The following is a 20,925-nucleotide window of genomic DNA, read 5'->3' on the forward strand; positions in this document are numbered from 1 at the left end:
CTGATCCGCCTCTGTGGGTCTCACTTCACCAAGTATGAAAGCTAAGGTGGGTGTGAGTGAACTGGGTTAATTCATGGAGTAATAGTCTGATGTGTTTGATGGCTGTGTGCCAGACACCCTGCTGTACACACGTCCTGTTTGTTAGTCCTACCACATGAAAAGCACTGGGCCATGATCTGTCTGTCAGAAGACTCCAGCAGGACCGTTGTTTGGTCCATCCTTATCCCTGGTAGACACATGACTGTGTCCCCAGCCCCCCGCCCCCCCCCCCCCCCCCCCCTTTGTGAGACAGGGTTTCTCTGTGTGGCTTTGGCTGTCCTGGAACCACTATAAACTAGGCTGGCCTCAAACTGCCTGCCTCTGCCTCTGCCTCTGCCTCTGCCTCATAAGTAAAGGTGTGTGGGATTAAAGGTGTGCGACAACACTGCCTGGCGTTCTCCTCTTCTTAAGACAGGGTGTCACTAAGGTACTCAAGGTGTCCTTGAGCTAACTCTGTAACTAACCCAGTTGGACTTTACCCTTGCAATCCTCCAACCTCAGCCTCTCATGTCATAGCTGGCGTTCAGGCCTCACCTCCAGGCTCAGCTCCTCCAAAAGCAGTGTCATTTGGGAGATGATGGACTTATGAGGCAGATGGCCCGGACTGTTTCTGTACCTTTGCCATCTTGTTCTTGTAACCTGGAGTGGGATACATCACTGTACCCTTCAGTTCCTTGTGTGCCATCTGGGGACAAGGACAGCCTGATAAGGTTGGGGAATTCTAAGTGTCATGTGCAACCTGAGACCCACTTGTCTCCCATGACAGCTTGAGCCATGAGAACAGAAGCCAGTCCTTCTGTAGAAAAATGGGGATCTGTGAACAGATCTGTCTTCATTGTATTTCTTCTGTCTCTGCTCCTTGACCATGTTTTTTCAGCTAAAGCCACATATCAATGGACCCTTTACCCCTGACTTGGCTCACTCAGTGGCAGAAGTGGGTACTGTGGCAGAGAAGGAAGGCTGGCCTCTGGACATCAAAGTGGGTGAGTACCTTCCACATTATGCTAATAGGTGTCTGGGCCAGCAACTCTGCCCAGAGCTGTGGACAGTCACCTTGACGGCACTTCCTGAGGCAGGCACTCTAGTAGGAGGTCTATGATTATTCAAACATTACCTCTGCTTGGAATAGAAAGAATACAACTTTATTGTAGCAAATATTCACAGAAGAGTTTTAAAATACTTCTAACTCTGGCTCTTAACCAGAAGCACGTTCTTTGAGAATGTTATGTTGTTGTGTACGTGAACACGCACATCTTCATGTAAATGAACTTCTGTGTGAACACAGATCATACCAGCCATGCTGCTGTTTGCACACGTCACATGTGCACATGCACTGGCCTGCTGCTCTTAACTAGCTCCGCCTCATTGTCCAGAGCTTGGGCCCTGCAGTCACAAGGCCTTAGTTTGAATCCTGGCTCTGCTACTTAACAGCTTGTGCACTCAGCAAGCTGCTTCCAAACAGAGCAAAGAGGAAAAGCGGTTCACTGTTGGTCAGAAGACTTGCCCTACCCCATCACTGCTGAGAAGAGGGAGTGCTCATTCCCAGACACAGCACAGCACGCTCTCTACAGGGGAGTCCAGATAAGCACAGGGAAATCATTCTCAGTGTGGATATGCCTGTGCCACCTGCTAATGCACCGTTCTCACTTACGAAGGGAAACTTGAGAAAGCAAGCCTGGTCCCCATCGAGTTAGGAACAATGGTCGAATTTGCCCTTCCATTTGGGAAAAGAGCTTTCTATAGTGTTTAGCATTAAATATTATATAAAATGTTCACTCTTACTAGTTTGAAGTAAACTTTTTAAAAATGGTTTAATAATTAGAAAATAAACTACTGGTTAGGCATGGTGATGCCTTTAATCTTTGTGCTTTAATTTCAGTACCAAGAGGCAGGACAGGTGAAACTATGAGTTCAAGGCTAGCCAAGGTTGCATAATTGAGGCCATGTCTCAAAAAAAGGGGGGGAGGGAATGGCTGAATTGATAGGAGAAATTGATATTGATATATAGTATAGTATACTATCATTCAGGTCTATGGAACTTTTTAGTAAGCTTTTTTTTTTTTTTTTTTTTTTTAATGTAGCCCTGGCTAAGAAGATCAGAGTAGCCTAAGATTCACAGAGATCCTCCTGCCTGTCTCCTGAGTGCTGAGATTAAAGGCATACCCAACTATAACTGCTTAACAAGTTTTAAAAGATCTTTTGTTGCTCTGATTATAAAAGCAAACAGAAAGCCAGTTGGTCTTGACACATACCTCTAATCCCAGCACTCAGGGGACAGAGGCGGGTGGATCTGAGTTTGAGGCCAGTCTGGTCTACAGAGTGAGTTCCAGGACAGCCAGAACTGTTAAAAGTATAAAAGACAAAATTAGCCTATCAGATTCCATTAAGCGATAAACATTGTGAATATGTTAGTATTGGCTAAAAGTTGGGTAAAGGGGTGTTTGCTTATAATCTCAGCATTCAGGAGAGTGAGACAGAAGGATTAGGTGGTCACCCTGTGCTGCAGGAAGCCCTGTTTTATGTGTACTTATACTCACGAACAAAATTGGTCAGTGACTGAATGACTGGGTCATGAGTAACCTTTATTGATATTTAGGTGGCTTCCAACATCTCTGTTAGAGATAATCTCTGTGTCAGATCAGTTGGTAAACTCTTTGTCCCAGGTTAGACTGAGATTTGTGGTCACCATCTCCTGACCTTTGACTCGACCACCCTCAATATACCAGGTTTGATTGGCAGCTGCACTAATTCAAGCTATGAGGACATGGGACGGTCAGCAGCTATAGCCAAGCAGGCACTGGCCCACGGACTCAAGTGCAAGTCCCAGTTCACCATCACACCAGGCTCTGAGCAGATCCGTGCCACCATTGAGCGGGATGGCTACGTGAGTGTTTGCCTGCGCCTGCCCCTGCCCTTGGCTTCCCACCATGCCTGCTGATAGGTGCTCCAGGATGGGACAAGCCATGGCCTATTAGGCTAAGGCAATGCAGGTGCAAGTTTTCATCCTCCAGCCTGCTGCCTTACCCATTGCCATCAGCATTGTACCTGGCTCCAACGGTTTCCTGTCCTCTTTATCCTCTGTAGGCACAGGTCCTGAGGGATGTGGGTGGAATCGTCTTGGCCAATGCTTGTGGCCCTTGCATTGGCCAGTGGGACAGGTAAGCAGTTCCTCCTGAGAGACTAGCCTTTATCTCCTTGGGTGTTAAGTACTAGAAGTAAAAAGTGGAGAGAGGACTCCAGCCCAAGGCCTTTGGCTTCATCAGCTGCTATACCAGAAGTCCTTGTCAGACATGCCTGGGCCACTGCAGTTAGAAGAAGAGCCCTGCCGAAGCACTGAGTGGCTGGCTGAGTGGCCAGAGGCTGAAGCCTGGCTGGCAGGAAGAAGCCAACAAGGCTGCATCCTGTTGGGCAGACTGGAGGCTCTGGTAGAGCCCTTTGAGAGCAGGCAGCTGCCCAGGTGAGGAGACTTAGGCCTCAGTCTAGATTGTGCTGCTCTTTCTCACAGTCTCACATGAGACCTAGTGATCTTGAGGTTGTCCCCTGTGCTGGGTGCGTGCGTCCCTTGGAGAGCACAGCCTTTTCCCCTCCTGTCATGAGCTAGGCATGTACCTTAAGAAAGAAGACCACCTTGCCTCTGGACAGCCCACGTGACCGGGCCAGGTCTCTGATCCTGCTCCCTCTGCCCTGGCAGGAAAGACATCAAGAAGGGGGAGAAGAATACCATTGTCACCTCCTACAACAGGAACTTCACTGGCCGCAATGATGCAAACCCTGAGACCCATGCCTTTGTTACATCCCCAGAGGTGAGACTGCCTGGCCAGGCATTAGCCTGAGGCTGCCTTGGGGATCTGCTCCTGCTCCTAAAGGGTCAGAGGAAAGTGTGGGGACATGGGCTTGTGGTTGGCATTATAGAAAGTCCCAGAAGGTGTAAAAGTGCAAATTAGCCTCTCCTGTCAGTCCCTACCCAGCAGCCATCACTCCTGATTGAGTTATCCAAGGGGAAGCCAAGAGCCACAGGCCTTGTCAGTCATCAAACATGCTGAGGTGCTGATTCCTGCCTGGGTCTCCCTCAGCTCTTGAGGTGTTTAGCACAGTTAGTAGATAGTATGGACTATGACATCTCCCTGCCAGGGACAAGTCCTTGCTCTCCTAACTACATGAACTTGGTGGCCTTACTTACCTTGCAGGGTCATGTGAGCAGTGTGTGAAGAAGTGTTTGTTTGAAGTTCTTTTCCCTCCCATGCCCTCCCCTGTCCTTGACTGAGGCCACAGGCATATCTCAAGCTGTGGTTTCTGGGTTCAGTAAAAATGTGCCTTTGCGGTGCTGTGGGCATCGAATCAGCTGTGGCACACCTTAAGCACTGAATGGGTGTTCCACCTGGGGCATCACTGGCACAGGGCCAGTCTCTTGACTTTACTGAGTGTTCCAGAACCTCTCATTGTTAGGTGAGGAGGTGGAGCTCTGCTTTTCCTTTGCTACCAAGCAGGAACATTTTCCACACTGAAGTACTATCTGTATGCCGGGACACCTCTCATCTGTCCAGGATAGGTGCAAGAGACGGAAAAGTGCCATAGTATTACTGACCTATATGGGGAAAAGCATTAAATTCAGGCCCTGGCAGGTGGCCCTTGGGATCTTGAGTACTCTGCAGGCCCAGTGGCTCATGGTCCCAAGGACGGCCCTGCTGCTCTGGCCTCAGAAGAGGGGCCTGGGGAGAGGGAGACGGCTCAGTGGGTGAAGTCTTTGCAGCACAAGTATGAGGATCTTGAGTTTGACTTCCCAGCACCCACATTAAAAACACCCTGGAGCTTGTTGCCATCCACCTTAGCCAAAGGGAAAGCTCCAGGCTCATTGCTGACCTTGAAAGGCCAGCAAGATGACTCAGCAGACAAAAGTGCTTGCCATACTTAACCCGAGACCGGAGTCCAATGTCCAGAACCCCCACAAAAAGGTAGGAGTCAACTACAGTGTTGTTTTCTGACCCAAACATGTATGCTTGGCATGTATATGCACACACAAGTACCATGCACACATTCACACACAATAGTAGTCAATAGTGAAAATTACTTGGTGGGGGAGGGGTTAGGGAGATTTGAGACAGGGTTTCTCTGTGTGGCCTTGGCTATCCTGGTCTCACTTTGTAGACCAGGCTGTCCTGGAACTCACAGAAATCTGCCTGCCTCTGTCTCCCAAGTGCTGGAATTACAGTCGTGTGCCACCACACCTGGCCAGTAAAAATAAGTTTAAAAAAGAAAGAAGAGGTGCTTGGGTAGATAGGTGTAGGTGGCTGGTGCTAACCAGAAAACTGGCCTCCTCCATTTCAGATTGTCACAGCCATGGCCATTGCGGGAACCCTTAAGTTCAACCCGGAAACTGACTTCTTGACAGGCAAAGATGGCAAGAAGTTCAAGCTGGAGGCTCCAGATGCAGACGAGCTTCCCCGACTGGTGAGCAGATGCTGCTGTTCTGTGTCGCTGACTACCACATCTGCCTTGGCCTATTTGTCTAGGCTCATGTGAAGTGGGGTGACACTTGAGGTTTGGGACACAGGGAAGCTTGTGAACTACAAGACATCCATGTGAGGATGAAGGATTCAGTGCCCAGTGTGACTCCATCCTTTCTGTAGGAGTTTGACCGGGGGCAGGACACCTACCAGCACCCGCCCACGGACAGCAGTGCGCAGCGGGTGGACGTGAGCCCTACCAGCCAGCGCCTGCAGCTCCTGGAGCCTTTTGACAAGTGGGACGGCAAAGACCTAGAAGACATGCAAATCCTTATCAAGGTGGGTACAGGCACTTGATCCCCAAGCATCGGACATGGCTAGGGAACGCTTGGGAACGGAAAGGAGGCTGGCTGCAAGGGCATGATCACCGCAACTTAGAGGCTACTCCATGGCCCTGGGCTGGGCAGAGGCTGATCAAGCGAGCTACTGTCAGGCCTCAGGCATCTGGTGTGAGTGCATCACACAGACTCAGCTCAGCTCTGGACTGACAATGGACTCCCACAGCATTCCTGTTACTGGGCCATTACTAGATGGGGACTGTTTAGGAGCTTGGCCTTTCTAGTGTGGTCAAGGGCCTCAGACTCATGTCAGACAATAATTTATGGGCTTACTAAGCAGTGTCCAGGCATGCCTGTGACAGCTAGTATTTAGCTCATGTGAGCCAGGACCCAGACATGACTCCTCGCTTCTGAGTCTGGCGTTGAGTCGCTCATCTTCTACCCTTCACAGCTTAGCTGAATAAGCAGACAGCTGCAGCTGTCCTCCATAGCTAGCCTATTCCATGAGAAGAGTATCCTGTCATGGACACAGCATAACTGGGCCTTTTGAGGTGGGTGATGCCCTTGGCTGAACCAGGTGGCACAGGAACACAAGGACTCCACAGACTAGAGGTCCAAGGCCAGACATAGACCTCCTTCTCCTCCTTGTTCTGGTCACTGCTGTCTGTCTCTGGAAGGCTTTTTCCTTCATCCATTTCTCACTGGCCCAACCTGGCCTGTCCTCTCTATTCACCCATCCAAGGTCAAAGGAAAGTGCACCACAGACCATATTTCTGCTGCTGGCCCCTGGCTCAAGTTCCGTGGGCATCTGGATAACATCTCTAATAACCTGCTCATCGGTGCCATCAACATCGAAAATGGCAAGGCCAACTCTGTGCGCAATGCTGTCACCCAGGAATTTGGCCCTGTCCCTGACACTGCTCGCTACTACAAGGTATGCCAGCATTTGTTTGGTGGAAACAGTGAGACAGCAGCTCTCCTGAGGGCTGGGGGTGAGGGCACACATGAGAAAAAAAACTAGAGGAGGCATGCCCAGAGAAGACTGCTATCTCAGCATCCAGAACCCTGCCCAGAGTCAGAGGTGAGCCACAGCAGATGTTTGCCCCAGACATAAGGAGGCTGGAGGAAACCTTATAGAACTTTAGAAATTCAGATGGAAAGTGAAGCTCAGAGCTACAAGCGCTCTCAGGCAAACCAAGCATTGACAGATTACACCTAAGCCTGTGCCAGGCTTGTCCTCGAACTCGGTGATCCCCCAGCCTCTGCCTCCTGAAGTGCTCGGATTAAGTGAGCCTGGGCAGTGGTGGCATACTCCTTCTAGGTGTTTTGTTCTTTTAACTACTACTTGTTTGTATGGGTTTTGCTTGTATGTATGTTTGTGTACTACCTGCATGTCTAGTGACCACAGGCCAGAAGGTGATGTCATCGCATCCCCTTAGACTTATGTATGGTTGTGAGCATCATGTGGGTACTGAGAATAAAACCTGGTTCCCCTCGAAGAGCCACAGTGTTCTTTACTGTGGAGCCATTTCTCCATTCCTGGTGCCACTTCTTGAAAGGTTCCAGGGCTGATGTAGAACCTGGTGAGGACCATCGGACACCTCTTGGTGGCTGACTGGGACAGTGCAGATGCACAAAGGACCATGCCGTCCCTTAAAGCCCATTAGCACTGACTGCACAACTAAAGAGTCCTTGTGCCATGGAGGACCCGGTGCGGCTCCTACTCCCACTGTGCAGCCACTGCCTTGCCCCCAAACTAGGGCTTACATGCATCCTGCCTCTACACTGCTCCACAAAGGGTGGCTACTTCCTTGTCCCTGCATATAGTCAGGCAGAGCCAGCATCCGTTGCCTGCTCCCTTGGGGCCTTATTTGGTCCATTCAGCTGCTCATGGGCAGCAGGAAAGGAATAGCCTCTCCGCATTTACTGTGACCCCCAGCCTACCCAAAGTTAGGCATGTACAGGCAGCACCCTTCTCTGTCTCACCACGTTGTTCCTGTTGCCTGACAGGAACATGGCATCAGGTGGGTGGTGATTGGCGACGAGAACTATGGTGAAGGCTCAAGCCGAGAACATGCAGCACTGGAGCCCCGCCACCTTGGGGGCCGGGCCATTATCACCAAGAGCTTCGCCAGGATCCATGGTGAGCTAGAAGCATCCCCATTGAGGAGTGCTGCTCCTTTAGTCAAGGCCCTAGGTCACCTACTGTGCCAGTGGCTGACTTGGGCTCCGACTCCATCCTCCCATATAGCTTGTCACACCTACACAAGGCCAACTTGGCATTGCCCAACACTGGGGTGGGTTCTTAGTTGGTTGGTTGAAATCCAAGGCATGTACATCTGCGCTAATGCAAACCTGCTTGCATTGCTACTGAAGAAAGGGTCACTGAGACCCAGCGGACTTGGGTGCTGTACCCAGTGCATGCTTACCCCCAAGTAGGACTTGGGTGGGGTCCGTCTCATATCCCTCAACTGCTTTAGAGAAGGGCCCCCGGCCAGAGGAGCCACACTGTAACTGCATGGTTGTCTTCCAGAAACCAACCTAAAGAAGCAGGGCTTGCTGCCCCTCACCTTTGCTGACCCTGCTGACTACAACAAGATCCATCCAGTGGACAAGCTGAGCATTCAAGGCCTGAAGGACTTTGCTCCTGGCAAGGTCAGAGGGCAGGGAAGGAGGGATTTCTTAGGTGGGTGGGTGCTTTCCAGCTGGAAGAGCCAAGTCCTTCCCAGCTGAGGGAGAACCAACCCAGGCATTAGCCCTGGCCTGGCACTTGCTGTCCAACAGCTTGCCCCCAGTGAAGACTGTGTTCCTAGGAGCACTTCCTACCCATACCCATCCTTGTCTTGCAGCCTCTAAAATGTATCATCAAGCACCCCAACGGGACCCAGGAGACCATCCTCCTGAACCACACCTTCAACGAGACTCAGATTGAATGGTTCCGTGCGGGCAGTGCCCTCAACAGGATGAAGGAGCTGCAGCATTAAGGAAGGCCCAGGCTGTCCTGTTCCACTCTGGACCCTGCTGGGCATCAAAAGTATAGGTCCATGAGAGCCAGAGCTGGGCTGCTCTCCCCTCCTCAGCCTACCAAGTGACCCACTGTGGGGGCACTCAGGATTTGTCCCAGCCCCTGCCTCCCTGTTGAGTTTTGTCCATCCCTGAGCAACCCATGCAACTGTATTTATTTTTGATGACAGCACTCCCTCTACAGAAAGAAGTTTTTATTCTGCCTGATCATTTCACTGGTGGCTGAAGGATTTTAGAGAAACTTTTGTTCTGATGAGAAAAAAAGATCTAAATCTGTTGACTGTTCTGTGAGAGTGGTTGGTGTCTATCAGTTTCATCTCACCTTTTTAGATTAAGGTCAGCAAAGGCTTCATCAGGCCTTGGTCGTATCTGGACCCTGGTCACTGCAGCAAAGACAGGAGTGATAACAGAACACTATTCCATGCCCTCCTGCCCTGACCGTGTACCTTCAGTAGACTAGAACTTCAGAGCAGGACCTGCCTCCTGCTGTGTCCCCGAGGATGATGTGCTAGACCTGCTCAATCTTTAACTACCAGAGAATGTGCAGTGCCTATCTTAATTCCAGCACTTGGGGGGGCAGGTAGATCAGGTCCAGTGGACTACAGAGCGGCTTGAAGAGGAATCGACCCCAGGCCACAGCTCATAAGCGTGTGCTGCATGCTGCCCTGGCCTCTGTAGCAGAAGGCTGGGACAAGATAGGCTCCTGTTGATACGCAGCCTCAGCTAACACTACTTGGTCCTCTCACATGGAAAGGCCTAGACAGGCCATGGAGGTTTGTCACAGAACAGTATTTATCACACAAATATTTCAGTACCAGGAGGAGAAAGGCCATCAGGACTGGGCAGTCGTTTGTGAGACCCAGGGCATCACTAGCCCCACAGAGCGCTTGTGGTCACAGCTGGGGCAGTGGTAACCCCTGGCTTCCTTTGAGGCAGACCCTGGCACAGCAGACAGGGCTGGTTTGGGAGGTTACTCCTAGAGGCTGGGGAAAGATGGCTGCAGCTTGGTGCTCCACCTGCATCACTAACTAGTAGCACCAGCCCAAACACCTGCTCCAGAATGGCCTCTACCTTCAACACAGTGCCACTAAGCTAGCTAGAAATACCGAAGTCCACTGTTTATGGGCCTTGTCAGGCAGGACATGCTGTCCCAGGTTGGCAATTCCATGACCTTGGACCATGATAAACTATTAAATGGGGTGGGGTTTCTTGCCACCAACACCATTGTTTATTAACTGTTTCTGCTGTCTCTGAAAACCGGAAGTTCACAGGGATAGAAAGGGCCTAGGCTCAGTAGTGTAAGACCTGTCTAACATGAGTCAAGAGGCCCTGGGTTCCATCCACAGCACTTTAGAAATTTAAAATGTCCTACGCTAAGGAAGTAGCTTAGTTGGTAGAGTACCTGCCCAGTGTGCACAAAGCCCTGGGCTCCGTCCCCACTACCACACCGACCCAACGTGCTGCACACCTGCAGTCCCAGCAGTCCGGAGGTAGAAGCTCAAGGCTGTTCTATGCTATACAGCAAGTGAGAGCCAGCCTGGACACATGAGACTGTCTCAAAAACAATCCAGCGGAGAGGACTTTGGGGCCGGCTCCAGGAGGCAGAGCAGGGCTGGGGAGGTAGGGGACACGCTGATGGCACTCCACAGAACTTGCCGACTACCCTCCATTCCACAGGTCTAGGCAGTCACTGTACACTTGAAAGCTAGTTGCTGGTCCACCAGGAGAGAAGGCCCAGGCCTGGTTCACTGATCGATCCCTGCCAAAGACAGAAAACTCATCACCACCTAGCTGGGCTGCCTGGGACAGGAGGGACTAGTGATCCACCACATTCCACACCTAGCAAGCCCAACAGGCAAAGGGGAGGTCGGGGCTCACAACAGTCCAGAGGCTACAGAGACTGGGAGCCATGCCACCACGCCTGCCCCCTCTCTCCAGTTTCTTAGGAAAGCGCTAGTTTGCTGGCCTCAAGTGGGATCTTTCCTCAACCCCAGACCTGTCCTTCCTGAGTTCCCAAAGTTGTGTGGAGGGAGGAGCCGGCAAACCACTCCTGTGGTGCCCTGCTCTCGCTCCAACTTTGACCTCTCTAGCCCCTCCCAGGTTTCCTCTCCTTCCTTAAAAGATGAGATGATAACAATCACAGGAGACCTGACCTGCTAAGTAAGGAGGGGGTTCTGGGAGTGGAACCTCAAGAAAGCAGCCTCCCACCAGCTTACCACAAGCGTGTACGGCGCTTCCTTCTTTGGCAGCTCCTCACTGGAAGAGGCAGTCTCTGCTGAGCTGGGTCCTGTGGGGGACGTGTCCACAAAGCTCTCATCCACCACCCTGAAGCGGATCTCCTCGCCAGTGTCCATGTAAAGGTCATGTGCTCCTTCCTCGGTCTCATACTCCCACACCCAGACTTGTTCCGTCTCATCACTGGGACCAGGGTCAGGGCCACAATCATGCCACGGAGTGCAGAAGGCTAAGGGTCCACTCAAGTACTTACCCACGTTAGACCCCACCCCAGGTGAGACTGTTGGCTGGGAAGTCATAGGAAAGCTGCTTCTGCCCCTTGGAGAGGGTAGAGTTTGCTAGTGAGAACTACACCTCTAGAAATGAATATCCAGGTACCCCAAATTCTCAGTAATGCCTCAGCACTAATTTGACAGGCACAGGGATCATGTGTTTGCCCAGGTCTCAAGATGAGGTAGGTTTGAATGGCACCTGCCTGAGGAGGAACAATAAGGCTAAGCCAGATTTGCTGACAATTCCAGAGTCTCTGGCACAGGCCAGGGTGAGAGCAGAGCCTGAGCGCCTGCTCGGCTCTTCCCCACAGCCTGCAGGGCCATACCGCCCTCTAGTGGCACACTGCGTTCTCCATGTCATGCTACTGCGGGAGCTGTGACTACAGTTATGCCATGTCACCTGAGCCACTCCTGACACGGGTGACAGTCCCATTAAAACAAACAGCCCCTGAGCTGGGGTGAGGACAAAGGGCTCCACACTCCAGACAGGCTCTGAACAGCAGCCCCACAGCCTGGGAAAACGAGGCAGCCAGCTAAGGTGACACTCCTGAGGGACAGAGCTCTGAAATGACTCCTGCAGGAACAACTTGAGTGAAGTGACCAGGAGTGACTAAGCCCCAAAGGAGTACAGTGCTCGATTCTATCACCCAGCCTGACAAAACGTGGGCACACGGACACCAGGGTCAGGGCAGGACGCAGAGGTGGCCTGGTGCTCCACCCCAGCACTGCCAGCAGCAGCAGCTCGCAGAGCCCTCAGGGTTACCACAGGAATGGGCTGTCCGCTTGGCCCACGTCGTGCTTGAAAGGATACAACTTGGCAGGCTGCTGCAGGGACTCGGGGGGGATGAGAATGTCATCGAAGAACCCTAAAGAGACTGGAAGAAATGAAAAACATGATGGCATGGGACAAGGGACTTCAAAGGGACATCCCAGCAGCATTATAGGCAAGCCCCTTTCCCAGGGCAATCTGCCCCCTTCTGCTCCACATCTCTGTCTGTACTACGTCCATGGGCTGAGCTGCTGTGGACAGAGCTCCAAGTACACAGTCCCCAGTCACCGCACATAAGAGGGCACACGGGCACTGTGGGCCGGTCACCTGGCCCAGCTCAGCACCCATCCTCAAATCTTAAGCTGTGGCCTTAGAGTGAAACCTGACAGCTGAATGAGGCCCTCCCCCATCCACGGAAGCATGAGGAGGTGAGGCACCCGGCTCGGTGCTGCAGCTGGGCAGCTTCTCTGATGCCACAGGGAAGATTCGGCTAGATTCCGGGACCACATGGTCAGCATACACTGCCCACCCCACTGTGTTCCAGCCTCACCCCGGAAGTCAGGGCACCTTACCCTGCACACCCTCTGGACTGCAGCCTTTGATCTTCCCGATGAGAATCTCATCCAGGAAAGGGTGGAACACCACATAGCGGAAATGGACTAGAAAAGAAGGCAACACTGCTGTCATTCACACCAGGCCCTCCGTGACGGCATGGAGCCTGGGGCTGCTCATGTCCGCCAATGGCCACCTCACTGCCAGCACACTTACCCGGTGGTCTGTGTGGAGTCCTCCTGCAGGCCTAGACCTGTCTGCTGAGCCAGAGAACCAACCTTCCCTCACTTATGCAAGGTCACAGCTTGGTCCCCATAAGGGACCAGCATCAGCCACTGCCCTGGAACTGAGGCCGGCTTCCAAATCCATCTGTTATATCTGGGCCATGAGTGACTCCAAGGTCAATTCCAAACTCCCTTCAGGCTCTCCTTCACATTCCAGAAGGGCAGAAGCAACTGGTCAGGTTTAGAAGGAAGTTCCTGTCTCCTGATGCCTGGGCATGCTTACCCTGGGCACAGACCATGCCAAGGCTGCCTGTGGTGAGGGTGACGTGGGGAAAGCCTTCATGGGTTCTCAGGCCTCCTCCTCTGTGCTTCCCTCTCACCTGAACTCAAGGAAAAGGCCGGCTAAGGCAGTCACCAGACACTGGCCCTCTCAAGCGGAAAGGTGCTCTCTGCCATTAGCCACCGGCATGTATGAGCCTCCTGTGCCAGGTGCCCTGTTTCCACCACACAGAGGAAGAGGTGGCTCTGAGAGGCTGTGACCTGCTCCAACCATACAGCCCTCCTGCCCATTCTGCCATGGGAAGCCTCTAAGGCAGAGGTCCTCAACCTTTAATACAGTTCCTCATTTGTGTGACCCCCAATCTAAAATTATTTCCTTGCTACTTCCTAACTGTAATTTTGTTACTGTTACAAATCCTAAGAATCCAAATAACGGATATGTGACCCCAAGGGCTTGTGACCCACAGGCTGAGAACCACTGCTCTAAGTCCCCACCGTCCCGACAAGGCCCCCAGGTTGAAAGCGCCTCCCTCAGACATTAGCACAGGCTTCCACCAGGACTCCTTCAGAGGCCTAGGCCTGCTGGCCGGCACCCATCCTAAAACATCAGGGCTTACCATGCCCAGCTCTATCCACCTGCCTTCCTGTACCATAGGCCCTGTGAGGCAACCAACATCCTGAAAATGGCTGAGGCTTCCGCTAACTTTCCGGAATCCAGCTACGAGCAGCCATGAGCCACTTACATACAGGATGCAAAAACCCTGGCCTCCATGTGACCTAGCGTTCAAATCAAAGCTTCTGCCGGGCTTGTGATAGGCTTATGCCACACTTAGTTTGGCACAAGGCTTACTGAACAGGACAGCTTGTGAATCAGTGCCCAGAGCCTGAACACATTATCTGAAAGCCCATGCCCACTGACTACTGAATGAACAATGCTCAGGTAGGGCATATACATAAAAAAACGGTAGTCAGCCTCAGAAAGGAAGGCTGGAGCTGGACATGAGGGTGCATACCTTTCAGACTACAACCCTGGAAGCAGATCTCCATGAGGTCAAGGCCAGCCTGGTCTACACAGTGAGTTACAGGACACCCAAGGCTGCACAAAAGAGACCCTGTCTCAAAAAACAACAAAAGGCTAGAGACGCGGCACAGTGGTAGAGCACCTATGTGGCATGAGGCTCTAGGACTGTACTCCATTCCTCCCCGTGCCCCCCACCAGGGGTGGGAGTACATATTGTTTGCTCTTAGTTAAATGTTTTCTTAGTTAAAATGTTTTCCGGGATGCTTAGTCCGCAGACCTTGGACTGCACTGAATTTCTGTGAAAAGGACAAAATTCCCGATTCCGGTCACTTGAGGCACTGAAGTGGTTCCGTTCTCCAAGTCAGAAAGCAGAACAGGGCCAGCAAAATGGCTCAGTGGATACAGGGGCTTGCCACCAACTCTGACCACTTGAATTTGAGCACTGGGACCCAAATGGTAAAAAAGGAGAGCACAGACTCTAGCACGCTGTCCTTCTGGCCTCAACCTACACACAGCAGAGAAGGAATCAGCTCAAGGCCTGATGCCGCATGGCCCTCAAGGATCATGCTGGGAGTGGTGATCCCACTGTGAGACAGTGGTCAGAGCCAGAATTCAAACTCGGGTCTGTGGGATGTACCTAACCCAGTGCCTCTCCCGAAATGAAACAAGAGGGTACAGGGTGAGCAGGGTGTGGGACAATAAAGCCCAATCCTGGAGACTGAGGGCAAGCATCACCAATGTAAGGGGCAGCACTTCCTTCAAGCCGACTTGTTGCTGGTCGTCCTGAAGTTCGGGTACCTATTAACACTCACTTCTTGAACAACAGGCTCTCATCCAAGTACAGAGCCTGGCTCAGATTGGCACCCCTCTCTGAGAACACAGCTCCTCGGAGCCGTTTCCACACTCTGGGCAAGGACAGCCTGTCGGCTGTCCTCACACACTCCACGATGCTCACTCAGCCGTCCCTTGGCTGAGAGGATGACCAACACCGGCAAAGACAAGCTTCCCCCACCGTGACCCGTGTCTGTCACAGGGCACGTGCACTGTAACACTCTGCCCCACTTCCGGGCTGGTACTGCGAGCCCTGGGCAGCGGAGAGTGCACACGGCCACATAGTGCCAGGAGGCAAGGCGGCTGAGCTCCTGCCAGCCATCCTCCTGATGGCTCCGGGCAAGCAGGACTAAGGAATGCCCTACACCCTCAGGGTGGCCCCTAAGCTGACCTGTCGGGGAGCCCTGGATACCAATCCTTCCCACCACCCTTTCAGCCCTGGGTGCACACACCTTCCAGGTTTACTGCACTTTCCCTCACCAAGGAGCAGACTCTCCATCCCTCAGTCTCCCTTAGTCTCCCGCCTTGTGACCTCTTTTGGTCCATGGCATCTAGGCTGAAGACATACTTCAGACCTTTGAAACCACTGTGCCAGACATTCCAGCCCTGGCCAAGCCTGCCCAAAAGAGCACTACCCAAGTAACCCAGAGAAACAAGCAATCTTCACACCCCCTCAGTGCCAAGGTCCCGTCGTGAGCTCCACTGTATTAGTTCCTTAGCTTCCTGGCAGGCCTCCAGTAGAGAATCTACTGCCGATGTTTATTTCTGTTTTTCAAGAAAGGGTTTCCGTGGATAGCCCTGGCTGTCCTGGAGTCGAGGCTGGCCTTGAACTCACAGAGATCCACCTGCCTCTGCCTCTGGAGTGCTGGGATTAAAGGTGCACTGCACCACTGCCCTGCTTATACTGCCACTGTTAGACAGCCCAGGCCGGCCTGGAACTCCTGATCCTCGGGGTTTCCACCTCCCAAGCGTTGGGATTGCAGGCATGTATCACCATCCCTGCTCAGAGGCTGTGTGTGCGTGTGTGTGCCTGGCACACTCATACACCATAATGTGGAGGCAGAAGAAATGTCTATGTAGTCGGTTCTCTCCTTCCATCTTTCAGCGGGTTCTGGGTAGCAGACTCAGGCCTCTAGATTGTACAGCAAGCACATTATTTACCCATGAGCCACTCGCTGGCCCCACGAGACACTTTTATTTTGGGGTGTTTTGTTTTTTTGAGACAGGGTTTTTCTGTGTAACCATGCTGTCCTGGACTCACTTTGTAGATCAGGCTGGCCTTGAACTCACAGCTATACACTTGCCTCCCAGAGCGCTGGGATTAAGGGCGTGTGCCACCATGCCTGGCTCAGAGGACACTTTTAATTGCTGTGTCCTACTGCCCCTCCAGGTCCTGAGACCCAATAGTTTGTCCTTCTGCCTTCTGCTGTCCACCCAGTAACAGCCACCACTCAGGGTCCTTGCCTAGAAGGCTGTCTCACCACTTATCTATAACGCAACGAGCAGCATGAGGGCTGGGCAGATAGTAGGGGGCACTAAAGGAACCCAAGGGACCCACAGATTAAACCACAATTTAAATCTCAAAACTGGAGACTGGAGAGATGGCTTGGAGGTTAAAAGCACTGGCTGTTCTTTCTAAGGTCCTGAGTTCAATTCCCAGCAACCACATGGTGGCTCACAACCACCTATAATGAGATCTGGTGCCCCTTCTGGCCTGCAGCCATACATGCAAGCAGAATACTGTATAAATAACAACTACATAAAATCTTCAAAAATAAATCTCAAAACTGTAGTAATCTTGAGAATCACCATCCACACTGCTGTCCTACAGGTAAAGAAACTGAGGCCCAGAAAGGACATGAGTGCCTACGGTCCCCCTGAAGTCAGTTCCTAGCAGAATCAGGACTGGGGCCCAGGCCTCCTGCCACCCCAAGAGGCATGGCAGCTTGATCTTTTGCTACAGAAAATAAGACCCAAAAAATACGGCACCCTAGGAAGGGGAGGCACCCACCTTTGGTGTGCGATGCTCCGTCCCCAGGAAATACATAGGCGTCCTCCAGCTTGGTGATGTCAAACAGGCAGACGCAGAGTCCCACGTTGAACACCACCTGTGCACACATACAGTGACCCTGGGGCCCAGCTCCTCCAAAACCCTCGTTTGAGGGTTTGAACTAAGACCCTGCGGGAGGTGACAGCAGCGGAGACCTCAGGATGCAGAACTCTGCACAATGCAGAGCCTGAGGGACAGGCCAGCTCCTCACTGTGGGACCTCCAAGAACACTACCCCGCCTGAGCCTCAGTTTTCCACGTTCAAAACCGAGATAACAGCTAGAGTGTTAAGTGAGTAGAATGGACACATCCTGGTGGCAGGGCCACCGCACCCCCCACGACCCGAGTTTACTGTCACCACTGTGGAATCCCTGCTTAAACCTATACTTTCCAATGTCCCAAAGTCTGTGCTCCAGATCACAGCCAGTGAGTGTGAGGACCTCCCGCCACTCTCACACCGCCTGACACAGAGTCAGGGCTCGCACGGGGATATGTGGCCAAAGCCCATCAGTAGAGCAGAACCCCTGACGGCCCACGCTTCAGTGTTCCAAATGATTGGCTCAGTGTCTGCAGACCCGGGCACTAGAGAGACATCAGGGCACTTCAGAGTTAGGGCAGAGGTCTGCAGTGGTCCGCCTGTTCATGCCAGGCATGGCGACCCTGGCCTGTAATGCCTGCTCCTGAGAGGCAGGGACAGGAGCATCACAAGTCCAAAGCCATCTGCGCTCACACAGTGAATGTAAAGTCAGCTCCGGTCTCAAAAACAGGGAGGGGGTGGTGCTGGCAAAATGGCTCCGCAGTCAAGGTGCCTGCCGCCAATCCTGACAACTTAAGCTGGGTCCCAGGTCACACACTGTACAGACAGAGAATCGCCTCCCTACAAGTTGTCCTGACCTACACTTATGTGCTGTGGTATGTATACCCATGCAAAATAAATCCATGTAATTAAAAAAGCAGCAGCCCTGGATGTGGGGGCTGTGGTGGTTTGAATAGGAATGGCCTCGGAATGCTTAGACATGGGGGGGCCTATCTGAGACCATTAGAAGGATTAGGAGGTGTGGCCTTGTTGTGGGCGGGTCTTAAGGTTTCAAAAGCCCACAGCAGGCCAGTGTCACTCTCTTGGCGGTGCAGAACTCAGCTCTCAGCTACTGCTCCAGCACCGTGTGTACCAGCATGCTTCGAGCTAACCCTCTCCAACTGTGAACAAGCCTGGTGACCCACGCCGGTAATCCCAGCGCTCTGGGAGGTGGAGGCAGGTGGATTTCTGAGAGTTCGAGGCCAGCCTGGCCTACAGGACAGCTGGACTGTTCAAGGCTGTTCAGAGAAACCTATTTCAAAAAAATAACCATAAAAAAAAATCTTTCTCTTATGAGACTTGCCTTGGTCATGGTATTTCTTTACAGCAATGGAACAATGGCACATACCTTTAATCTTAGCACCTGGGTTGCAGAGGCAGACAGTTTTTTGTGAATCCAAGGCCAACCTAGTCTATGTAGCAAGTTCCAGGCCAGCCAAGACTACATAGTGAGATTCTGTCTCACAAATGAAAAATAAGCCGGGCAGTGGTGGTGCACACTTTTAATCCCACTACTTGGGAGGCAGAGGCAGGCAGATGTCTGTGAGTTCATGGCCAGCCTGGTCTACAGAGTGAGCTCCAGGACAGCCAAGGCTACACAGAGAAACCCTGTCTTAAAAAACAAATAAATAAAAATTAAAAGCCACTAATTAATTAAAGATGTCAGTGAATTCTCTCCTCCAGCTGACAAGCCTCAGCTGTGTGTGTCTAGCTCCTCGGGCCTCAGTCTCTTTGAAGGGCCCACCTGTCTCCTCTATAAACAGTCTTGCTGTTCCTGCCCTGCTCTCTACTGGGCTTCTCCTCACCATCAGATCTCGGTGCACGTGGCTTTTCTTTCCCTCAAAAAGCCTCCAGTCTCTCATCCCAGGTGGTGCTCCTTTGTTGAACAGCTGTGTGCATGTCTGTCCTTCCTGGCACTCATCATAATACACTCAGCAGGTTTTTTTTTTTTCCTTCTCACTACAGTACAGGGGCAGAGCCTGCATCCACTCTGCCACACTCTCGCTAAGTGTTGGGGAGAGTCAAAGGACTAAGTCAGAGAAGGCCTCTGTACTTGCTGAAGGGGAAATACAGTAACCGAATACAAGAATGGGGCCAATGAGTGGGCTCAGCTGCCAAAGCTACATACCTCAAAACCTGACAGCTGAGTTCAATTCCAGAGACCCACAGGGTGGGAGGCAGTAGAAGGACCCACACGCTGTTCTCTGACCTCTACTCAGGCTCTGTGGCCACACAGGTATACACAAACAAACAAGAAAGCAACTGTGGTTACGTGTTTAAAAAAGAGAGAACCACGAAGAAGGATAACCAAGCAGTCACCAGAGCAGAGAGGAAGGCCTCTCCAGCTGGCCCTGGGGCAGCCGGCATGCACCACAGCAGGTGTGCAAAACATTGTTTTGAGAACGAACAGACACATTCCAGCCTCATGATGCACACTTGAGAGAAAAACAATTTATCCCTGTTTTACAAATGAAACCGAGTCCCAGAGAGGGCGACTTGGCAGACTGTACAGTAACCGAATGTGGAGAATGACATTTTTGCAGTTTCTCTTTTACAAAACCATTTTGTGCACCCTCTCTCCATTTTGTTTTCTGGCAATACTGAGAACCAAACCAATGGTCCCGCAAATGTCAAGCAATTTTAAACACAGATTAACAGCCGGACGCTTTTTTCGGGCGTGGGGAGGGGGAGGTTCTGAGACAGGGTGTCTGTTTAGCCCTGGCTGGCCTGGAACTCAGATCTGCCTGCCTCTGCCTCTCGAGTGCTGGGATTAAAGGCGTGCGCCACCACCGCTGGCTTCAGCGCTTTTTAATTTGTTCTAGACAGGGTACTATGTCGCCCACGCTAGCCTCGAACTCGGGATCATCACAAGCCTCAACAACCCAAGAAGCTGGGATTACAGGTGTGCACTACTTGGCCTGGCCCATTTACTCCCTTGAGTAAACCCTGACATCCCAGTCTGGTTCAGAAGTACGCGGAGGAAAAGAGAGCCTGACAGAGTTACTTAAGTGTGCAAGGCCAAGCTAGGGCTGAGCCAGCGACGGCCAGGCTAGCGGTGGGGCGGTCCGGACACTGCCCGCCAGCCCGAGGGTCCAGTACCTTGTTGGCCAATTTCTTGTTCAGCTCCTCGGCAATGGAGTCGTTGAGCTTCCGCTCAAACTGCCACGGGGGTATGCGCACGGTGTCCACCATCTCCACCAGGACGAACATCCTGAGCTGGAGCTCTGGGAACCGGAGAGCCGGTCACGCACGGGGGCCGGGAGCGGTGGAGGGTCCCCGAGCCGCCTCGGTCCCCTCGCAGCCTGACAAGCCAGACCGGCAGCGGGGCCAGGCGGGAGGGCCTGGGGTGCCGCTGGTGGGCGCCACGCTCCCTCCAGACCCCTAAGAACCCGACCCGCCTCGCCCGGCTCCGTCCCCACCACGCGCGGAAGCCACGCGCCGCTCACGCCGAGCCCGGCGGCCCCGAGGTCGCGGCGCAGCGCTCCCGAAACCAAATCACTCAGCTTCCGGGGAACTAACCAATAAGAAGCCTCTGCCCGCCCCGGCGAGGGCGGGGCCAGAGAGTGGGCGGGGTCGGCCGCAGACTCCGCCTCCTGAGGGCGGAGGGGCGGGGCAGAGCGCTGAGAGGGCGGGCCTCTCCTTCAAGCAAGCCAACCTCGGACGCCTTTGCGAGCTCTGGTTGCTAGGCGACCAGTCTGCGCCCCGGGTCTGGTTGTCTCTCCTTTGCGCCTCAGCCGGGGAGATCCTTTGAAAACCTTCTATCCTCCAGACT

The 20,925-nt window shown here is 52.6% G+C and overlaps 2 protein-coding genes across 3 annotated transcripts in view; one reads left to right on the forward strand and one right to left on the reverse strand.

Moving 5' to 3' along the window:
* Aco2 (aconitase 2) overlaps nucleotides 1-9,131 on the forward strand; it is a 39,070-nt gene extending 29,939 nt beyond the window's left edge. For both annotated transcript variants that reach the window (XM_055602941.1, XM_055602942.1), the window contains 10 exons: nucleotides 917-1,022; nucleotides 2,766-2,923; nucleotides 3,124-3,197; nucleotides 3,731-3,842; nucleotides 5,365-5,487; nucleotides 5,667-5,822; nucleotides 6,564-6,755; nucleotides 7,832-7,964; nucleotides 8,355-8,476; nucleotides 8,671-9,131. In XM_055602941.1, the coding sequence (XP_055458916.1) occupies nucleotides 917-1,022; nucleotides 2,766-2,923; nucleotides 3,124-3,197; nucleotides 3,731-3,842; nucleotides 5,365-5,487; nucleotides 5,667-5,822; nucleotides 6,564-6,755; nucleotides 7,832-7,964; nucleotides 8,355-8,476; nucleotides 8,671-8,805 (1,311 nt within the window). In that variant the 3' untranslated portion in view covers nucleotides 8,806-9,131. The remainder of the gene's footprint in view (nucleotides 1-916; nucleotides 1,023-2,765; nucleotides 2,924-3,123; nucleotides 3,198-3,730; nucleotides 3,843-5,364; nucleotides 5,488-5,666; nucleotides 5,823-6,563; nucleotides 6,756-7,831; nucleotides 7,965-8,354; nucleotides 8,477-8,670) is intronic.
* An 897-nt stretch (nucleotides 9,132-10,028) lies between these two features.
* Polr3h (RNA polymerase III subunit H) lies at nucleotides 10,029-20,653 on the reverse strand. Its single transcript, XM_055602943.1, has 6 exons — nucleotides 20,253-20,653; nucleotides 17,040-17,136; nucleotides 12,694-12,780; nucleotides 12,164-12,227; nucleotides 11,062-11,263; nucleotides 10,029-10,604 (listed from the first exon to the last, which is right to left on the reverse strand). The coding sequence occupies exons 1-6, from the start codon at nucleotides 20,361-20,363 to the stop codon at nucleotides 10,551-10,553; spliced, it is 615 nt and encodes a 204-aa protein (XP_055458918.1). The 5' UTR covers nucleotides 20,364-20,653; the 3' UTR covers nucleotides 10,029-10,550.
* Nucleotides 20,654-20,925: the final 272 nt, after the last annotated feature.

The sequence above is a fragment of the Psammomys obesus genome, unplaced genomic scaffold (assembly GCF_907164565.1).
Source record: "Psammomys obesus unplaced genomic scaffold, mPsaObe1.curated_primary_1811, whole genome shotgun sequence".
Classification (NCBI taxonomy): Eukaryota; Metazoa; Chordata; class Mammalia; order Rodentia; family Muridae; genus Psammomys; species Psammomys obesus.